The sequence below is a fragment of the Molothrus ater genome, chromosome 16, assembly GCF_012460135.2.
Source record: "Molothrus ater isolate BHLD 08-10-18 breed brown headed cowbird chromosome 16, BPBGC_Mater_1.1, whole genome shotgun sequence".
Classification (NCBI taxonomy): domain Eukaryota; kingdom Metazoa; phylum Chordata; class Aves; order Passeriformes; family Icteridae; genus Molothrus; species Molothrus ater.
In genome coordinates this window covers 608,769-630,148 of record NC_050493.2, presented here as the reverse complement: position 1 = coordinate 630,148, position 21,380 = coordinate 608,769, and the positions used below count along the sequence as shown (strand labels likewise).

Below are 21,380 nucleotides of genomic sequence, written 5' to 3'. Positions count from 1 at the left end.
GCGATCCCGTGATCCCAGCTGCGATCCCGTGACCGGGGCTGCGATCCCGTGATCCCAGCTGCGATCCCGTGACCGGGGCTGCGATCCCGTGATCCCAGCTGGACCGGGCTGGGAGCGGCGATCCCGTGATCCCGGCTGCGGTCCCGTAACCCGGCTGCGGTTCCGTGATCCCGGCTGCGGTCCCGTAACCCGGCTGCGGTCCCGTAACCCGGCTGCGATCCCGTAACCCGGCTGCGGTCCCGTGATCCCGGCTGGATCGGGCCGGTATCGCCGCTCCCGGCCTGGGAACATCTCCACTGCGGGAGACTCCAGACCCTCTCTGAACTCTGTTCCTCTGTCACTGCACAGGAAAGTTCTACCTCGTGTCCAGGTGGAACTTGCCATGCCTGTAGCCTCTTCTCCTATTGCTCAGCACCACTGAGAAGTGCCTGGTCCCTCTTCTTGGCAACCCCTTTAGATAATTAACACACACTGATAAGGTCCCTCTCAGCTGCGTCTGCTCTAGAGGCTGACCAGCTCCAGCTCCCTCAGCCTTTCCTCGTCAGGGGATGATCCAGTCCCTTCATCATTTCCACAGCCTCTGCTGGACTCGCTCTAGGAGCTCCGTGCCCCTGCTGTCCCGAGGAGCCCAGAGCTGGACACAGCTCTCCAGCAGTGCCTCACAGGGCTGAGCAGAGGGGAAGGATCCCCTCCCTGACCTGCTGCAAATGCTTTTCCCAGGGACACCATTGTCCTCATTGGCCCCCAGGACACACTGCAGCTCAGGACAGCTCGGTGTCCACGAGAGCCCCCAGGTCCTTGTCCGCAGCCCCCCGCAGTAGAGCAGTGACAACAGACACGGGCTGGTTCCCAAGGCAGCAGGTTTAATGGCACGGCAGGCGGCCCTGCCCGCCCGTCAGGCGGCTCCCGGCTGCGGGGGCCGGTACCGGTACAGCTGCACGGTGCCATCGCGGCGCCCGGCCAGCAGCCCGGCCCCGCCGGGGGCCCAGCGCGCCAGGGCCCAGTGCCCCTGCGGGGTCCGGGGGCAGCACGGCCGTGCAGCGGCCCCGCAGCAGGTCCCACACGGCCACTGCGCCCGACGTCAGCACGGCGGCTCCCGCGGTGTCCCACACGTCACCCTCCAGGTACCTGCGGGGACACGGGGGTCAGCAGGCGATGTGCAAAAACACCACGGCAGCGTTGGTTCCGTTAGCCCGGGCTCAGCTAAAGATTAATAGCAACGGCAGGCAGCCGACACTCCGGACTGTTCCTCCAGTGCAACTGGGAAGGGAGGAGGCCAAGGAAATCGTCCTGGAGACTCAGAACGTACTTGAAAAAGGAGTACTCTTAAAAGGTGGCTCCCTTAAAAAAAAACAAAACACAAGTGTCCAAGGCCAGGTTGGACAGGGCTTGGAACAACCTGGTCTAGTGGAAGGTGTCCCTGCCCAGGGCAGGGCATGGGACTGGATGGTCTTTAAGGTCTCTTCCAACCCAAACCATTCTGTGATTCCATGACTGTTCAGTAACCAAGACCTTGGTCCACCACTATTCCCCCACATCCATCACATTTCCTGTGCAAGGACACTGCAGGCTGAGCCTTAAGCACAAGGCTAAGCCTGCTGATGCCTCAAAACACAGGGCAGGAAGTAAAAGGCCATGTGCCTGCAGCCAGCTGCTCCACACAAACAAACCTGGCAGCACGGGATGCTGCAGCTGCAGGCGGCGCCAGGGGTTTAGCCAAGGAGCCCAGGGACACTCCCCCTGGTCCCGTGGGGACAAAGTCAGTCCTGAGGAGCCCAGGGACACTCCCCCAGTCCCTGGAGGACAAAGCCAGCCCTGCGGTGACGGTGACAGAGCTGCCAGGGGTCAGGGCACAGCCTGCAGTGGGAAGTGGGCAGGAAGCAGCTCACAGCCCCGGCCCCCAGCCTGGCACCGCACACACGCAGGGCCGGATGCAGCCCCTATCACGGGGAGATGGCCGCTGGATCCCCGCCAGGGCTCTCCCAAAGCCCCGCAGGAGCCAGCCCAGCCCAGCCCAGCCCCAGGACTCGCCTGCCTGCCGGGCCAGGGGGGAGGCAGGAGGACGTCACCGGCGCGCCCCGGCCCGTGCGCGGGTTGAAGGCCACCACGCGGAACGCTGGGCTTCCACAGGACTCGCTCTCTTTGGCATGAGGGTGGCTCAAAACAACAAACAGAAGGCCCTGATACAGAGAGGGAAAATACATCACTAAAAACAACAGCAGGAGGAGGAAAACCAAAATAATTTTCCAAAAATTAAGTGCTAGACTCTCTGTAATCACAGCCCTGTGAACAGTGATGCATTATTTTTACTGAGGAAAACAGAAACGGTTTACTTTCCTTATCAAATTAGATAAAAGCAAGAGCAGCTGCTGGCTGATAAGGGCTGATGCAACACAGCAGAGTGACAGCTCAGTGACCCGAGGGATTTATGAATTTCTCTTCCTGTTTCAAAAAGCTAAACCTGCTATAGGATGAGGTGACACTTCAAAAAACAAAAGAAGTAAATCTTCTGGGTCACACTTTAATCCCTACAAGCTTAAAATGTAACAAAAATTCCATGGAAAGCAGCACAACTGAAAACAGTAGCTCCCAGAATGGCCACAAACCAGCATGAAATATCCTGGGATGGATAATGTGAGGAAGACTCCAAAGAGTCTGACCCAAGGCACCATTATTGGACAAGACATTCTTGTCCCAAAAGGTTACATGCTCACTGAAAACAATCAAATCCTTGATAAAGCACAAAAACCCATTGGGAATCACAGCACAGGTAAAAGCAAGCGGGGAAAGATGATTAGTGTGAATGTTGGTTTCACACAGCCCATTCCCTCGGGCATGTATGTCCAGAGGAACATTCACAGAGGGATTCTAATGCTGGCAGCACCCACGTGTGACGTGGAAGAGGCTTGCCAAGCACCAGGCCTGGGCAACAGCACTTCTGCTTCCTACTCACAGCATGCTGCAGCTTTGGAATGCACCAGGATGCATTGCTCCCACTTTACTAGCACCCTGCAGAAAGCCAGGAGTCGAGGCAGCCAGAGAAGGTTTTTTATTCCTCCTGGTAACCTGTCTATCCTTGAATTATTTGCAGTGTATTGAAATAGAGCTGATAGTTCAGCCCTCCCTAGTAACTTCAATCCTTTATATCCCCATCCCAGCCAGTGCAGCCCAAGCATGAACTGTGAATTTTGTGTACGTACGGAGTCAGAATACGCTCGATGGCAGATGGAAGCTGGGTAGGAATAACCAACGTGCATCTTCCTCAGGAGCTGACCAGTTCTCAGATTCCTGCAGTTGGTGAAAACAGAAATTCTGACTCATTTCTAATCACAGTTACACCCCTGTGCAGGACGGACATGGGTTTGGTTCCACATTAAGCAAACGAAGCCAATAGCCAGGAAGGGTGTAGTGAGGATGATACAAAAGCAATGGAATTACAGCAATTCCCTGGCTGTCTGACTGTGGTGCCACACTGAGCACTGGCCCTCTGACAACCACCATTTCATGGTGGCTCAGCAGCCAGCCAGCACCCCTGTACAGCTCTGCAGCTGCTGAAACTGCCCCCAGCCCCTAAACTGTGTGTGGCAGAGGAAACACTCACCAAACCACAACACTGTTCCCTGCAGTGGTGCCCACCAAGGCCTCTCTCATCTCTTCTACTTCAGCAAAGGCTGTAACCGTTTCTTCAGGGGGCATCAGAGTCTGCCTGTCCTTGCTCCTGAAAGGAGACCAGCACATAGAAGAGCAGGTAAAACAAAAAGTGTGTTCTGGAAGAGGAACAGAACACTGCTCAACATCCGAGGTGTTTGCTCGCTTTTATCCCACCCACCACAGGGACACCACCCAAAGCAGCACCCCCAAACTCACCCCCCTGTCTCTGAGAGAACAAACATCTCCACTTGCTGCTCCTGCATGGTCCTGCTGCTGCTCACCAGCCTCCAGTCCTTTAGCCCAGCAACTGCTTTTATATTCCCAGTTTTCACTAGGGAGTGCTTGAATGAGTCAGTCTCAGAAGAATAAAGCAAGAGCCTAAATCAAGAGACAAGCACACACCATGACAGGAGGAAGGCCCACTCAAATATGCAGTAGCATATAAAGATCAGTCTGTTCTATCAGCCTGCCAGCTCTGAGGTGAATAAACAGGTCTTTACAGTTGATTTTTAGAAATCCCTTCCACATTTTCCAACTGTTAAAGCAACTGAGAAAGTGCCACACTAGTTAAAAAGATAATGTCAACCACTTCTCACAAGGAGCTGAGCTGCAACTACTCAGGGTGCAAAGCACTAGTAAGAAATAAATACAAAACCTTATTTCTCCAATCTCCAGCTCTCCCAGTGCTACACACACGAGGTTACAGGTGTCTGGCAGAGGAACAATCTGGATTACAGGAATCTGGGACAACAAAACAAGAATTCAGTGCCACCCACAGTGTCCCTTTGACTTTATTCTCATTTTCTAGAGTGTTTCAAGTAAAATGATGTGGAGCAGGATGGATTTTCAGACCCCTCTCAAGAAGCACACTAAAATGAACAGCTGCACTCTCTGCTGAGTGCCTAATTAAACAATCCTCGCTGATACAAGAGACAAAACGTGTCTTGAGGAACTCTAAGGGGAAAAAGCACAAGTGAAGTGCAGGCACCATTGCGTGCATAAGGTATTAAATTCCAGCAGGTAACCACGCAACCATACAAGCAGGCCCAAGCTCCTCGTGTCTCAGGAACACATGGGGCAAGGAAGCAGCCCGTAACTCTAGCAGTGAGGATGTGTCCGTACCTCTCTGAGGTGCCAGGTGTGCACCCTGGCCCAGCCGGCGGGGGCCCGTGGCTGCCAGAGGGACACGGCGCTCTCGCAGGCGGTGACCACGCGCAGCTCCCTGCAGCCGGCTGCTGCCCAGCACACCGCGCCCACGTCCACCGCGCCCGAGCACCAGGGCTCCTGCCAAACAGACACCGTGCTCTCCTCTGTGCTCTCCTCTGACACCACACAGCGCTCCTGCTGCACTTCTGTTCGACCCTGTCTGGCAGAGCTGCTGCTGCTGCTGCTGCCTCGGTCACAATTCCCTGCTGCTCTCCCACCTTTAGCTCTGAGACAAACTGCAAGCTCTCTTCTCTGGGGCCATCCGGCAGCGCTGCAGTCAGCGGCTCTGCTGCATCTTTTATCTGCATGAACAAAATAAAAATGAGCGTAATTCAACTTTGAAATTATATTCAGCACCTGCAAGAATGAGGCAGAATTGTTGCATGCTCCCTGTCACTCATGCAGGTACTGCATGCCACTGCTGTGATCCATGCAAAGAGAACTTCTCCCTGAAGTCAGACAGGACTCTGGAAAAAGGGGATTTGCCCACAAAACCACTGGCTTAGTACCCTTCACAAAGATCCCAGCTTGTTACCTGTTCAGGTGAGGCTCTGCAGGATTCCTGCTCTTTGTTCTCTGGCTGCTGATGCTTCTCCAAGGACACAGTCTCATCAGATTTGTTCTCAGGACCTCTTTCAGCTGCTGAAGGCAATGCTGTACCTTGCTCCTTCTGGTTTCTGGCAGCCCCTGCAGCACAGGTGTCAGGGTGCAGTGGCACAGCAGGGTCTCTGTGTGCCACATCCCCCAGGACCAGGGCAGCTGCTCCTCTGGGGGAAGGTGAGGTCACTGGCAAGGCAGGTACAGAAGGTGTGTCAGGGAACACCTCAGTATGCACTGAAGGTAAAACACCTGGGGTTGCACCCACAGCAGGGAAAACAGACGAGGAAATCTCAGGCTCAGGGTGAGTGGGAGCCTCTAGGACAGTCCCCATGGGAGTAAACAGCAATTCATGGGTGGAAAGCTCCTTCTTGGAAGTCAGGCCTTCCATGCAAGGGAGTTCAGGCAATCCAGTTTTGGAAGGCAAAATTAAATTACTTCTGAGACTTTTTTCTTTTGGCTTCATTTGTGCATCTGGTGTGTCCTCTGGAGCCACACTATCCCCAGACACAAAATCCTCCAAGTCATTCACAGGGGATGATTTCAATTTCTCCAGTTTCAGCACTCCAAATTCCTCATTTGGTAAGTGGAAGTCCCTGATGCCCAGCTGAGGGACCAGCCACTGGAGGCTGCGGAAGGAGAAGAGGGAGCCACGAGTGTCGGGGTCCGCAGCAGGGAGCCCAAGGGCAGCAGGACCCTGTGGACCCATGGCACTGCTGCATCCTCTGCTGCTGTCATCTAAACACAGGAATACAAGACAGAACATCGTGTCATAAAATAACCAGCAACTTGCCTTTTCAGATCTCTCATGAAGGGTGTCTTGGATTTTAAAAAACATCAAAACACCATGTTCATCTTAACACACAGAAGTGGCACTTTTCTGGAACGACACTACACTCTACAGTTACTCTGGACCTCTGGATCAAGACTTTGGCTCAAAGATCACCACCAAAGCCTGACAGATGTGCCTGAGTGCTCAGTCAGTTTGGTTTATTGGTTTTCTCCCTACACTTTCTCTTTTTACAATATTCACAGACCCTCAGAAAGGAGAGAATAATCATTAGCATGCAGACTCAGTTGGAGGAACAGACGGACATTCAACTGCTGACAAACCAGCTCTAGTGCTCACAGCCTCACTCCAACAGCAAGGGCAGCTCAGTAAGTTCCCAGCCCTGCTCCACCTCTGTTCATTCCCTGCAAGTTTCTGGAATTGTTCAAGGAACATGGGCACCACAATAATCTATTTTTAAATAAATAAATCTCATTTTAAATGAATGAAAGTTAACTCCTATTGTATTTTCTTGCATAAACCCAGCAGGGTGTGAACAGCAGGGCCTGCACTCACAGGGATGTTCCCTGCCGTGGGGAATGGGGCATTTTGGGGAGTTTATATGTGAGAAGTACCTGGTGAGCCCGTTGGGGGCCTGTGCCTGGCAGAGCAGCGCAGGGAGCGGCGCAGAGGGACACTGCCCCCGGGCAGCTGCTCGGCTCCTCGCTGCCTCTTCACTCGCTGCACTGGATGTTTATGGCCCTGACACACAGCAGCACTGGCAGAAGCGTCGCTCCCTGGGCTCAGGGAATCGCTGCTGTGGAGTGGGTTTTGAACCTGCTCTAGCAGAGCCTTATGGCACTTGCCTGGCACTTGGCTCCCACCTGGAGGGTCAGGACCTGCTGGCTGGGTAGCTCCAGTCACTCCTGGCCCTGTGGGCCCCAGTGCTGCAGCACCAGACAATCTCCTCTCATCTGAGGAAGACCTTTCAAGGTTAGCATCACAGTTTTCCTTTTCACTCTGGTTCTCATTTGACAGCAGAGCACTGCTTTCATTGGCCATTGTGGGATCCTGACTCTCTATAAGCTCTTGTGACACTGGACGCATGGGGGCTTTGCAGGCAGACTTTCTTCTTCCCTTCTGTTTCCTCTGGGATTGTCTCTGCTCTTGCCTTGTGCTAGTGATGCTTTTCTGAGAAATGGATTCAAGAGAAGTGCTGCTGTTGCCGGATGCAGGAAGAGATTTCTGAGAACTACTTGAGTTTGCTTGATCGTCTTCTGCCCCAAGAAAAGGGAAGGGCTCAACCCCTGGCTCTAAATCACCCTCAGCTCTCTCTTGCAAGGGCTGATTGGGGTTTGCATCTTTCTGCTTGCATTTACTCCGCTGGCCTTTCTTGCTCCTGCCCAGCTGGCTGAGGATGACAGCATCCAGGTCCACCTTCCTCTGGCAGTTGGACATGCGGCGAGTTGTCCGGACGTAGTACTCCACGGGGAAGAGCAGCCCTTCCACCACTGTGCAGGAGCTCAGCGTGCCCTCGGGAGCCACCACCTTGGCAGCAGGAGAGAGCCTTGACTCCATTCCAAGCTGTTGATTCTCCAGCAGTTCTTCAGCAGTGTCCAGAGCTTTATCTGCAGGACAGGGATTCACGGTATTAGTGTCGCTTTGATGTCCTTCATGGTTTTTGCTCTCCTTGGTTATGCTGGTATTTCTGCTGTCAGGCAATATTTCATTTTCTGACATTAAATCCAGGAGCCCATGTAATTCTCCCTGATCTTCACACAAACTCTGACCCTCTGGCTGTTTTATTCTACTCGGGGATTCTTCTCTGCCATCACCTCTGGAGTCAAGTAAAACAGAATCTCCATGCTGTGAACACGGCTCATGTCCATCAGGTGTGGCCACAGCCCTTGAGGACTCAGGCTGCCAGGTGTCCCTGCTGTCCCTCAGCGCATGTGGGGACAGCTCAGGCTCTCCTGCAGTGACACTGCCACCAAACACATCCTGTACAAGCCCTGATGCTGCATCAGGAGTGAAACTATTTCTTTCTCCCTGCACAAGCACTGCCCCAGGTGCCCTTTGAGCAGGTTCCTCAGTGTGTGAGAGGCTGCTGTGCCTGAACACTGGTGACTGAAGCTCCTCTGCACTGGCAATTTGATTTTTCATCATTTCACCAGTACTGATTAGATGCACATCATGCACTGATTCCCTTTCCTTTGATTCCAGAGCCTTTGTCCGTCTCCGAAGCTTCATCATGCCTCGGGAGGTTTGGGGCTTTTTCTCCACAGGGACAGGACTGATGGTCCCACAGCACAGGTTTTCCTGTCTGGCCTGAAAGCTTTCTGCCCGGGAGCTGTCCTGAGGGCTAACCTCATCACTGGAGAATTCAGGAATGTGCTTAACTGTGGCAGATGTTGTCTTCTCCGTGCCAACATCAGAGCAGGTTTTAGTCTGTAACTGAGAGGGCCCATCTCTGTCAGGACTAGGAGATGTGTTATCTCTAGAACCTGGGGGAGAAAATGCCACACGTGTAAAGTACTCCTAAAGTCCTGTCCAAGAAAAAAACATCACATGGTAAAATCAGACTTTGTTATCAGGGAAAAACGGGGATCTTACAGTCAGGATTGGAGCACTGCAGACCTGGGGAGGAGGGAAGCAGAGCAGACATTACTGCAGAGCACGGCTCAGCCCAGGGCAAGGGCCGTGTGGGGGCAGTGGATGTGGGGGCAGTGGCCGAGGGGACAGCGGGGCCCGGAGTGAGGGTCAGCGGGGCCGGGTGCAGGACGGTCCGTGGGGCAACAGCAGCCACCGGGTCCCCGGGTGCTCCCACAGCCCTGTCCTGGGGGGGACTGCCTGCGGCTCCCACCGGGGGCAGGCACCCCGTTCTCCCCAGCTCCCACCCCGTCCTCCCCGGCTCCTACCTGAGGCACCCCGTTCTCTCCGACTCTCACCTGGAGCGCCCCGTTCTCCCCGGCTCCCACCTGTGGGGCTCCGCTCCCGCCGGCCGTGGCTCCTGGCTCGCTCGGCTCGCCGTGCCCGCTGTAGACACACAAGACCCGGCGGGGCTTGGACCGGCTGGCGGTGCCCCGGTGCCCCCCGGCCCGGCCCGGCCCGCTCCGCTCACCCGCAGCCGGATGACGGTCTCGCTGTACTCCCGCCTCAGCAGCGCCAGCTTCTCCCGCAGCTGCAAGAGATACCCGTCGGGATGGGCCCGGGACGGTCCCGGTCCCGGTCCCGCCGCCCCGGCCGGCCCCGCACCTTCTCCTTGTCGGCTCCGCTCAGGGCCGCCGCTGCCGGCGGGGCCTCCATGGCAACCGGGGCGCGGCGGCGCGGCGGGCGCGGCGGAGGTGACGCGGCGGAAGCGGAGCTCAGGGCCGGGCGGGGCGGCCATGGAGCTCAGCGAGATGCTCTACAACAAGTCCGAGTACATCGAGACGGTGCGGGGCCGCGGGGAGCGGGGGAGCGGGGCTCGGGGGGCCGCGGGGCTCGGGGGGCCGCGGGGCCGAACCGGGCGCGCCGGGGGGCGGCGGGGCCCGGGACACCGGCCGTGACCGCCCGTTCTCCCCGCAGGCCTCCGGCAACAAGGTGAGCCGGCAGTCCGTGCTGTGCGGCAGCCAGAACATCGTCCTCAACGGCAAGGTGAGCGCCGGGCGGCCGCTGCCGTGTCCCCGGCGGTGCCCGCGGCACCCAGCGCTGCTCCCCCGCAGCATCGCTGCGAGCTGCCCGTGCTGCTCTGTAATGCTCGCTGGCCTGGTGAGCGCTGCCCGTGCTGCTTTCGTGTCCCGAGCGGCACCGTCCTGCTCTGTGCTAAGCCTGCTCTGTAATGCTCGCTGGCCTGGTGAGCGCTGCCCGTGCTGCTTTCGTGTCCCGAGCGGCACCGTCCTGCTCTGTGCTAAGCCTGCTCTGTAATGCTCGCTGGCATGCCCACAAGGGCAATTGGTGGTTCCAACCTCCTGCACTTTTGCTTTGTTGTCACTTTCCTTTTGACTGAAAGAATCGTCCCTAAAGTAAGGGAATCTTGCTGGAGTGCCCGGGCCCCGGCATGAGTTTGTGTAATAAGCGCCACCACAGGCGGCAAAGGGAGCGGGTTTAGCTGTGTGTCCTTCTGCAGACAATCGTTATGAACGACTGCATCATCCGCGGGGACCTGGCGAACGTGCGGGTGGGCCGGCACTGCGTGGTGAAGAGCCGCAGCGTCATCAGGCCGCCCTTCAAGAAGTTCAGCAAAGGGTAAGAGTCCCCTGCCCCTTCCTTTAGGGAGAGACCTGAAAAATCTGTCAGCTTGACTGAGTCTTGTGTTCCGAGAACTCTTCCTTTTGCAGCAATTTGCAGAAATCATCTCTCAAACCTGCTTTTTCCTCAGATGCTGAGCTGTGCCTTGAGGGTTTGTGTTCCAGTCCTCTGTTGGATGGAAAGCGATAGATTAGAATAGCAAAGTGAAGAGCATGTTTCAGTTTCTGTGTGTTTATTAACAACATCTTCCTTCTCATTTGGGCCATCCTTTAGAGAGGAGAAACTTAGAAACCGTTCTGTCTCCCTTAGCAGCGGATCCACATCTGTTAATCCATCTGGGGACAGGAGGCTGTGGGGTGATTCTGGGTCTAGCAGTGCCAGTTTGTTTGTTGGATGCATACAAATACTCTACTGTCTTGTTGCAGGGTGGCTTTCTTCCCTCTGCACATTGGTGACCATGTCTTCATAGAAGAGGACTGTGTTGTCAACGCGGCCCAGATCGGCTCCTATGTGCACATAGGCAAGAACTGTGTCATTGTGAGTGCCATTTCTGTACTTTCTGTGAACTCCTGCGTGCTGCCAAGGCCTTGTGACAGCAGCTGAGATGTGTCTGCACCAGCTGGCTGGAGCAGGCTCACTGTCTGTGCTCTTCCTTCCTGCTCCTCGTCCTTCTCTGCAGGAAGCTGAGCGAGCTTTCAGGTTTACTTCTCTGAGGACAGCATGTTCAGCTGCTGCTGGCTGCAAAATCCATCCCAAGTGTTGTCCCTGTGGCTAATGGGGCCGCCCAGGGGAGGCAGCCTGGCCACAGAGTACAAGTGGAATTGTGTTTCTGTGTAAATAAGACCAAATAGTCAAGGCTACTGTGTGCTGAGGTAGAGAAGGCCTTGCTGGTACTGCTTGACTCAGGTTTTTGGTGACAATTTGAACATTGACATGTTAATGTGCAGTGGTACCTGTGCTAGTTGAAAGCAGACAGACATTTTTCCTCAAAAAGAAAAGTTAATTTTATTGGGAGATCATTCAGTCAGGGTAAAAATTTATTCCTGTGATCTCTTATAAAGGATATGTTTTGAGCAATTAATTTTCTTGAAATTTAGGTAACATCAGTAATAATAAGAAAACCTCATGTTCGTAGTGTTGTAAATATAAACTTTTCCTGTTCTCTGCTTTAGGGACGTAGATGTGTTTTGAAAGACTGCTGCAAAATCTTGGACAACACAGTACTCCCTCCTGAAACTGTAGTTCCACCTTTCACTGTCTTCTCAGGCTGCCCAGGTATGCTCCCTCTATCTTCCCTTGCACAAAACTGCAGATAACATGGATGTTCTTATTTTAAATGGGATTTCTATAACAAAGGTGTCCCTTAGCATTTAGTGCCTAAAAATAAAGTTACTGGGTACTTGCTGCACTGAAAAGTAGCCCTTTTAACTTGTGAAACTCCCTGTTTTAGTGCATGTACACAGGTGGAACACGATGACTGATGGCCATGCTGTTCTTCTTCCAGGACTCTTCTCGGGGGAGCTCCCGGAATGCACCCAGGAGCTCATGATTGACGTTACCAAGAGCTATTACCAGAAGTTCTTGCCACTCACTCAGGTCTAGTAGCCACAGGAGCGTTCTGGGGGTGGGCAGAGGGACCCTGAGCCCCTCTGTGCCTCAGCTGGCCTGGCCAAGCAGTCCCTCGTGAAAGCTGCTGTGTCCTGTTCAAACTCTGTGTGCTCGTCCAGTGTACTCCATCCCACGTTGTCTGAGTTGTGCCTCTGAATGTTCTGGAGCTGGGAAAGCTGAACTTGGGGCAGCAGCTGGGAGTGAGGCCGGGCTGACACCTGCCTCAGCCTGTCTGCTCAGTTCTGTCCTAACCCAAAGCTAGGCTTAGGTTTGTTGGGAGCAGTCTCCATCCCAGCAGGGCTGTTCTGGCTGTGCTCTGGGCACTTACCAGGGTTCATAGACCTTTCCTTTGGCACAATCCTTGCTGCCCATGGGCCTGCATGCTGAGGTGCACAGCCTCTTCCTTTCTCCCTGGGATTCTCTCCAGGGGTACATCATCCTGCTGTTGGCTTAAGGAGTTTTGGCTGACACGGACAGCTGTCTTCCTGTGCCTGACAGGATGTTCCTTAGCTTTTAGCTCCTGAAGGAGACCTGTGCTCTCACCCCTCAGGGCTAGTGTTCTTGGGGTCAGTGCCACTTCCTGACTTAAAGAGCCAAAGGCCTTTGAAAAGAGGATTGCCATGTCACAGAATTCAGTGCAGCAGAAAGTAGGTAATTAAAAGTGAGAGAATGCTGCAAATGTTCCCATTTATTACCCAGTGTCTGCATTTGCAGAAAGTTCTTCTGTGCTCTTCTGCATTATGAAACTTAAGAATGACGCTCAGACTTCTTAGAAAGAGTGAAGATTTCATTTTGGACATGTAGTAGAGCGCGAATAGTTCTTGCTGAGAGCAGCTCTGGAAGTTGGAGGCATCTGATGCTCGTGTACCTGAGTACAGACAACTGGCTGCACACCAGTCTGCCTGCTCTGGTTGTGCTCTGTTAAAGCTTAGCCTAGTCCTGCTCTAGGTTTTAACCTGCATGTTGTAGTGTAGCAGCTGGGGGTTTAGGTGCGTGGCTGTGGATGAGCAGCCCTGGAGCCTCAGCTGATCTGTGTAGCAAATGCTGATACACCTTAGTAGCCAATAGCTGTGTGAGTACTAACGTGTGTAGTAGCTGCTGTACATCCCGTGTAAAACCACTGACTGGTTTGTATTTTTACTGTACATAAATTAAAGCCTCTTCAGTTGTTCAAGTGACTCGTGACTCTTCAGACCAAACTAGATTGAGGTTCCTGCTGTGCCTGGGCATAAGCCACAGCCCCTTGTCCTGTGACTGCTACAGCCTATTCTGGCTGTCCTGTGCATTACAACATGTAGTGAAACAGGGTGAAACAGCTGCTTGCTCCCTCTGAGGGGCCTGAGAGGTCTCCTCTGTCACAGCCTTGACAGGTTTGGGGCTTCTTGTGAGATTCCCTGCAAGTCAGGAGTTGAGAGCACTGCTTTGCTCCAGGGTGTCTCTGGCAGTGTCTGGCAGGAGTGGGGTGTCTGTGCTGTGTTGCTGTGTTGTCACCTCAAAGTTTCAACACCACATTGTGCATTTCACTGGGATCGCTTGATCAGCAGCCACAGCAGCAGGGAGAGGAGTGGGAGAGGGGATATGAGTTTGGGAGTGGGGTGGCAGCTGGAAAAGTCTGAGTGATGAATTTCCACAGCACCTGAGAGCAGAGCTGTAGTGCATGAAGGGATGTGACGCTGCAATAACATGTTTCTTGGCCTGCTCTTCCTTCTAGCTGTCCCAGCTGACTCTTCTGCCTTAATTAAAACCTCTTTTGTTGTCTTTGTTAAGGTGGCCTCTGGCAGGGCCTAAAACCAAGCCACCACTGAAGATCCCTAACACCCAGCATTGTTAACATTCCTTACACTGGCCACTTTCTCCTCCTGCCTCTGAAGCGTCCCTCTGACCTGGGCTCAGCTCTCCGCCTCTGCCAGTCTGGGAAGATGGAGTGTCAGTGTCCCAGCTCTGCAGGCAGCCTTCCATCCAGCGTGGTGCAGGAGTGGGGAAGCATATCCTACAGGGAGGGGAATGTCTTCTGTCAGCAATCTGTACAAACACTGAGCACTTCTAACCCCAAGTTGCTGTGTGGCTTCATTGATCCCTGTGTGCTTTGCTTGGCGTTGCTGATCAGGAGGGGCGGGGTGTGCTGCTGGATGTGAGGAGGTTCAGGGTCCCTGGAGCACACCCTCCCTGCCTGTGCTGCTGGTGGCTCGGCGTGAGGAGTGAGGGCCTGCCAGGGCTGTGTGGTGAGGTCTGTGCCTGCTTTGTGGAGGGCAGAATCCCCTGGGATGATCCAACCCTTGAGCTGTGGCTATGGTGACCTGCAGGGCTCCTGGCCTTGTCTGTGTACTGGGCTCCAGGACACCCTGGCTCAACCCGCCGGGCAAAAGCACTGTGTATGCCGGTCACAGACAGTGTATGTTGGTCACAGACAGTGTATGCCGGTCACTGACGGTGTATGCTGGTCACTGACGGTGTATGTTGGTCACAGACAGTGTATGCCGGTCACTGACGGTGTGTGCTGGTCACTGACAGTGTATGCCGGTCACTGACGGTGTGTGCTGGTCACTGACAGTGTATGCCGGTCACTGACGGTGTGTGCTGGTCACTGACGGTGTGTGCTGGCCACTGACTGTGTATGCCGGTCACTGACGGTGTATGTTGGTCACAGACAGTGTATGCCGGTCACTGACGGTGTGTGCTGGTCACTGACGGTGTGTGCTGGCCACTGACGGTGTATGCTGGTCACAAATGGTGTATGCTGGTCACAAATGGTGTATGCTGGCTACTGACGGTGTATGCCGGTCACTGACGGTGTGTGCCGGTCACTGACGGTGTATGTTGGTCACAGACAGTGTATGCTGGTCACTGACGGTGTGTGATGGCCACTGACGGTGTGTGCTGGTCACTGACGGTGTATGCCGGTCACTGACGGTGTGTGCTGGTCACTGACAGTGTGTGCCGGTCACTGATGGTGTGTGCCGGTCACTGACAGTGTGTGCCGGTCACTGACTGTTCTTTGTTAGCCAGTGCTGAAAGAAACAGCTTCTGCCCATGGGGAAAGGGGGCAAACGGTGTTCATTCCCTCAGCCCACGGCACCGTGCGTGCCAGGGAGCAGAGAGCAGGAGCCTGGCTGGGGCTGCTGCTGTGTGCTTGTGGGATGTTTGTCATTGTCATTGGTGGTGGAGTTCAGGCATGGGAGCATCATCCCACGGTCACCTCTCCCGGCAAGGGGGCCCAGGAGCCAGCATCGCGAGTGCCGGAGAGCCTGGTGGGGGGACAGGGGGCAGTGAGGGCAGGGACAGCCCCTCAGAACTGCCACACTGGCACCCGAGGGGCAGCAGCGTGGGGGTGCCCGTGTTGTAAAAACCGGCCCAAGGCCGGTTCCTGGCTCCCCACGGGAGTCCCGCTGGGAACCGCAGGACATGGGAGCCGCGGGAGCGGGCGGTGCCGCCGCCGGGCCTCTGCCGGGAAAATCCACGCCGGTGCCAATCCCGGGGAATGTCCTTGGCGGAGCGCCCCGTGCCCGCAGCCAACGGCCGCCGGCGCACGCGCACACCGCGCGCCCCGCGGGGGCGTGTCCGAGCGCGCCCGGCCCCGCCCCCGCGGGTGCCTGTCTCCCTGGGCTCCCATGGTGCCCCGCGCGCCGCGTGGATTTTAAATCGTGCGGCCAATGGGGAGCGGCCGCGCGCGGTAACGGCCCCGGCGCCGCCTTTGAATCGCGGCCGGACCGAGCGAGCGGCCCAGCTCAGCCCGGCCCGCCGCGGCACCGGAACAGCCACCCGGCACAGCCACCGGCACCCGCAGCTGTACCGACACAGCCACCCGGCACCGCCACTGCACCGGGACCCGCCGGTACAGGGACTCAGCACACCCAGCTTCCCCCGTACCGAGACCCGCAGCTGCACCGGTGCAGGGACCCGGCACGTGCCGCTTCCCCGGCACCCACTGCTGCACCGGGACCCGCCGCCCTCCCGCAGCCGCTCTTTCGGTGCAGACAGCCGGGGCCCGGCGGAGCCCCAGCGCGGACACAGCATGAACGCGCCGGGCGGGAAGGCGGCGCGGCCGGCGGCGCTGGCGGAGCCGGCCCGGGCGGCGGCGGCGGCGGCGGCGGGGGGGAAGGAGGTGCCGAAGGTGCTCGTGGACCCCCGCACCCGGCGCAGCTTCGTGCGCGGGCGGTTCCTGGGCAAGGGCGGCTTCGCGCGGTGCTACGAGCTGGCCGAGGCCGAGAGCCGGGAGGTGTTCGCGGGGAAGGTGGTGCCCAAGTCGCTGCTGGTGAAGCCGCACCAGAAGGAGAAGATGTCCATGGAGATCGCCATCCACCGCAGCCTCTCCCACCGCCACGTCGTCGGCTTCCAGGGCTTCTTCGAGGACGACGACTTTGTCTACGTCGTGCTGGAGCTCTGCCGCCGCAGGGTGAGGGGCCGGGGGGCGGGTGTCGGCGTCCCCGGGTACGGACTGTCCCCTTCCCCGCGTCCTGCGGTACTGAGCTCCTCCTTGTCCCGCAACCCCCGCCCCGGTACTGACCCCCCGTCCCCCGCAGTCGCTGCTGGAGCTGCACAAGCGGCGGAAGGCGCTGAGCGAGCCCGAGGTGCGGTACTACCTGCGGCAGACCATCCTGGGCTGCCAGTACCTGCACAGCCACCGCGTCATCCACCGCGACCTCAAGCTGGGCAACCTCTTCCTCAGCGACGACATGGAGGTGAAGATCGGTAAGTGCAGGGACCCCAGCCCGGGGACTGGCCAGCCAGGGCATCTTGGTCATATCCTGTCTCCCTGTCCCTCCAGGTGACTTTGGCCTGGCCACCAAGGTAGAGTACGATGGGGAGCGCAAGAAGACCCTGTGTGGGACGCCCAACTACATCGCCCCAGAGGTGCTGGGCAAGAAGGGGCACAGCTTTGAGGTGGACATCTGGTCCATTGGCTGCATCATGTGAGTCAAGCTGCCATGGAGATGGGCAATCCCTGTGGTTCTGGTCTCCTTGGCCCCTCTGAGCTTCAGTGTGATCCAAAGCTCCAGGTCACTGTCTCCACAGTGCTGAGGCCTGCTGCCAGGCAGCTCCCGACCTTCCCCAACTGAAACTTTCCCTGCAGGGTGCTGGATCCCAGCTTCCCTTTCCAGGGGACAGGATCCAGGCACAGTACACGTAGCTGTCAGAGTCTAATGCCAAGTGTGTTCCCCCTGCCAGGAAAGCCCCTAGGTGTGCTTAGGACATGGTTGCTCCTGTGCACAATCTGAGTCTCTTTTCAAAACTGACCCCCTTTTGTCTGGGAATGCCCAGGTACACTCTGCTGGTGGGGAAACCGCCTTTTGAGACCTCCTGTCTAAAGGATACGTACATCCGGATCAAGAAGAACGAGTACACCATTCCCAAGGTATGCTGCTTCCCATGGAGCGTCTGTTTGGCCCACAGAGGTGCTTGGTGAGCCTCCTGCTGCAGCCTCTGTGTCTGTCACTTCTTGGGCTCTCCAGCAGGGCAGGGGCTCTCAGTGCTGGGGGGCTGGTTCAGACTGGGGTGGCATGAGCCTTGTGGGGAGCCAGCAGCTCCCTGCCCTGCAATCCAGAAAAAATCTGCACTGGGCTGATGGTGTGTGGGGGTGAATGGACATGGGCAAGTCCATTAGGACTGGGCCAGGTCCCCAGCTCATCACACTGCTGATGAGTTGGTGTTGCTCAAGTCGTTTGACCTCAGGCTTTGGGTGCTGTTAGGAGCCACCCAATTCTGCTTCCCCAGGCTTGTGTCCTGCTTGCCCAATGCGGCGCTGGAGCTCTGCTCCAGGCAGAGCTTCCCCGGGCTGCAAACCCCGTTCATTTGTCACTAGTGCACATTGTCCCTGACCCATCTCTAAACTCCACCTGTCCCTCAGCACATCAACCCTGTGGCTGCAAACCTCATCCAGAAGATGCTGAGGTCGGACCCTGCCACGCGCCCGACTATCGATGAGCTGCTGAACGACGAGTTCTTCACCTCGGGGTACCTGCCCAGCCGCCTGCCCACCAGCTGCCTCACCATCGCTCCCCGCTTCTCCCTGGCTCCCAGCAGCCTGGAGCTCGGCGGGCGGAAGCCGCTGACCGCGCTCAATAAAGGTGGGTGTGGGTGCCTGGGTGGGGCTGGGCACAGCCTGCCCGCCTCCAGCAGCATCCACAACCTTCAGTGTGCCTCCCTCACATCATCTCCTGATCCTTATGGAAACTCAGAGCATTTGTGGTGAGGGGGCTCTCCCTGCTCTGCCCGGGACGAAGCACTGCATTTGCTTCAGCTCTGTGAGGGGCTCAAACTGATGCCTGGGAAGTTTCACCAGAACACAAGGAAGACCTCTCCTATGCAGTGCCTGAGCACTGAACAGATTGCCTAGAGAGGGTGCGTGGAGTCTCCCTCCCTGGAGATACTCCAGAATCCTCTGGACACATCCTGTGCTCTGGAATTACCCTGCTCATGTGCCACCATGGTCCCTTCCCACATGACTTGTTCTGTGTGTCAGGTGTTGTCTGTACCTGGTGCCTTTGGAACCTCGCCCTGGTCACATCTCAGTGTTGTCTCTCTGCCCAGGACTGGACAGCCCTGCCCAGGAGCCCTTGCCGGAGAAGGAGGAGGCGGCGGGGCTGCGGGAGGTGGGAGATGCTGTCAGCTGCCACCTGGCTGACATGTTGCAGCAGCTGACTGCAGTCAATGCAGCCAAGCCCTCCGAGAGAGTGGCAGTGAGGCAAGGTGAGCCTGGGGCAGCCCATAGGCCTCATGGGGTGCACTGGCTGTGGGAAATGTCTCCTAACAAGCTGCTTTCTTCCTGCAGAAGAAGCTGAGGACCCGGCCTGCATTCCCATCTTCTGGGTTAGCAAATGGGTGGACTACTCAGATAAATATGGACTTGGTAAATACCTTTGGTGGCAATGCTTCAGGCTTTCCTTGTGTCTGAGGGGGCTGGCAGAAGCCTGGGTTGGGGCATTTCCTAGGCCTGGGTTTTTAATCACCATATTCCAGTGTGTGTGTCCAAGACCACTGCCAGGAATCTTACCAAATACCCCAGGAATCCAGAGCAGTGGTCATCAGCCCTGGCCACTTTAATGTGGACAATGGTACCTGTGCATGACCAAGTTCTCCCCAGGCTGCACAGGGATCCAAGGTGGCAGCAGAGGCTGTTTTTGAAGCAGCTGATGCAATAAGGGAGATGACTAATCCAGAGATGGAAAAGTGCCAGCCAGACCTCCCCAAAGAGGAGACCTGGCAGGGCCTTGGTGGGATGGCTGTTAGGGAATCCCTGGGTGATAAACCATCTGCCTTGGTACTTCCCACTGCTTGTTGTCCCCTGAGATTGGAGGTCTCATGGGGTCCCTTCTGGGCAGGCTACCAGCTCTGTGACAACAGCGTTGGGGTTCTCTTCAATGACTCCACTCGGCTCATCATGTACAACGATGGGGACAACCTGCAGTACATTGAGCAGAACAACACCGAGTCCTACTTCACTGTGAGGTCCTACCCTTCTGCCCTCAACAAGAAGGTCAGTCCTGGGGGCAGGAGCCCTGGCTGGGGAGTGGTGAGACTCCTGCCACCCTTAGGCTTTGATGGGAGGGTGGGTTCCAGGGAGAAACGTTTATTGGAGGCCACTGGCACTTTACAGGCTTCCTCTAGCTGGTGGCACATAGCCCCAAGGACAGACACTAGCAGCTCTAGCTGCTATCTGAGGCTCGTTTATGAGCAGTTAGTCCTCACAAGACATCCATGTACAAAGTGTTCAGCAAAGCAAGTCTGATGTGTCACAGAGTTAACTTTGACGATTTCCACAAGTTTTTGCTGTGACACCTCAAGCTCTGAGAGATGCAAGGAGGATCTGGGACTGTGCTCCCCCTCCCCATGCCTGGGGTCACCCTCAGCCCCTCACAGCCCATCCCTTCTGCAGATAACACTACTGAAGTACTTCCGGAATTACATGAGCGAGCACTTGCTGAAGGCGGGGGCGAACATCACGCCACGGGAAGGGGACGAGCTGGCCCGACTGCCCTACCTGTGCACCTGGTTCCGGACCCGCAGCGCCATCATCCTGCACCTCAGCAACGGCACTGTGCAGATCAACTTCTTCCAGGTGAGGCTCTTTGCAGGGCTGTGGCTCTGGCTGCACGTGGTGTGGCTTGGACGGTGGCAGAGGGGATGACCTGAGCCAAGGCTGTGCCCAGGGAGCCTGGCTCTGGGAGCTGTCTGTGCTGCTACCTAAAGCCCCCAGAGTGTCCTCCCTTGTGAGGGGCTGTGCTCTGCAGCAGCAGGCTGGCTGCTGCAGCCAGCTGTTGCCCTTTGCTGCACTCTGAATGAATTCTACAGAGGGATTTTGTCACACACTCTGGGTGTGCTGAGATGGCTCATGCTGAGGAAATGCTGCCCCAAGGAGCACGGTGCTCAGTGAGCATGTGTTCTCACCCCCCAGGACCACACCAAGGTCATCCTGTGCCCTCTCATGGCTGCTGTGACATACATAGATGAGAAACGGGACTTCCGCACGTACAAGCTGAGCCTGATCGAGGAGCACGGCTGCTGCCGGGAGCTGGCCAGCCGCCTGCGCTACGCCCGCACCATGGTGGAGAAGCTCCTCAGCTCCAAGTCTGGCTCGGGCCGCATGAAATCTTCCTCCTAGACCTCGTTCTTGCTGGACTCGACAGCGGTGCCAAACTGCCCGGCTGCGGAGGGAGAGGTCTGGCAGCTTCCCTCCCACGGCCCGGCTGGGTTCCCACTCCTGGGTATGGGCTCACTGCCCCGAGGAAGCCCCTGCTGCTGTGGGAATGGTGTTGTTCACTGACTGGTGCCCAAAGGTTTCTTGCTTCCTGCTCCTAACAAAGTGTATTTTTAAATTCCCTACCTAGTCTGTTTTTCTAATTTCCCAAAGCCAAAAACCCAGCTCCAAACCAGCCCTCTCGTTTGAGGTGCCTGGGGCTGCTCTTGAGAGAGCAGAGCTGGCAGTGAGGTGTCTGTACATGGCTGTGCCCGTGCTCTGGGCTTCGTTTCCTCTGGCAGAAGCTCAGGTAAGGTATTGAATGAGCCCGGGGTGAGATTTGAGCAATTGGCCTTTTAATGCTGAAACTCCATGAAACCTCAACTTTTGTATATTTCATAACTTGAATAAAGATTGTTTAACAGCAGCCAGGCTGTTTCACTTCCCTTTGCCTTGCTGAGAGAGGGGGCAGCACCTCTCTGCCTTCCTCTCTCAATGAGACATCCTCTTCCCCTTGGCCTGGGCTTGCCTCTTCCTTGGCTCCATGACTAATTATGGCTAAAGAATCAGCACAAGTCCTCTCAGGCAGCAGGAACCCAGTGAGCTGCCTGTGTTGTTCTCCCACCACTGCTCCCTGCCAGCAAC

General features: G+C 56.3%; 3 protein-coding genes across 3 annotated transcripts; 2 read left to right on the top strand and 1 right to left on the bottom strand.

The window, feature by feature from the left end:
• Positions 1-843: 843 nt before the first annotated feature.
• Positions 844-9,529, bottom strand: PALB2 (partner and localizer of BRCA2). The gene is given in 14 exon segments (XM_054516601.1): positions 844-1,015; positions 1,017-1,128; positions 2,032-2,180; positions 3,201-3,288; positions 3,602-3,718; positions 3,868-4,029; positions 4,307-4,392; positions 4,774-4,935; positions 5,076-5,159; positions 5,393-6,192; positions 6,859-8,727; positions 9,142-9,259; positions 9,345-9,404; positions 9,479-9,529. Coding segments are annotated over 14 exon segments (3,978 nt in total). The 3' UTR covers positions 844-895.
• A 59-nt stretch (positions 9,530-9,588) lies between these two features.
• DCTN5 (dynactin subunit 5) lies at positions 9,589-14,114 on the top strand. Its single transcript, XM_036392775.2, has 7 exons — positions 9,589-9,657; positions 9,791-9,859; positions 10,332-10,450; positions 10,879-10,990; positions 11,626-11,728; positions 11,958-12,049; positions 13,829-14,114. Exons 1-7 carry the CDS (start codon positions 9,610-9,612, stop codon positions 13,847-13,849), a joined length of 564 nt encoding a protein of 187 aa, XP_036248668.1. The 5' UTR covers positions 9,589-9,609; the 3' UTR covers positions 13,850-14,114.
• Positions 14,115-16,073: 1,959 nt separating this feature from the next.
• PLK1 (polo like kinase 1) lies at positions 16,074-21,162 on the top strand. Its single transcript, XM_036392495.1, has 10 exons — positions 16,074-16,454; positions 16,582-16,750; positions 16,827-16,971; positions 17,321-17,414; positions 17,907-18,126; positions 18,590-18,748; positions 18,831-18,908; positions 19,381-19,535; positions 19,935-20,117; positions 20,454-21,162. The coding sequence occupies exons 1-10, from the start codon at positions 16,074-16,076 to the stop codon at positions 20,658-20,660; spliced, it is 1,791 nt and encodes a 596-aa protein (XP_036248388.1). The 3' UTR covers positions 20,661-21,162.
• The last annotated feature ends 218 nt before the right edge of the window (positions 21,163-21,380 follow it).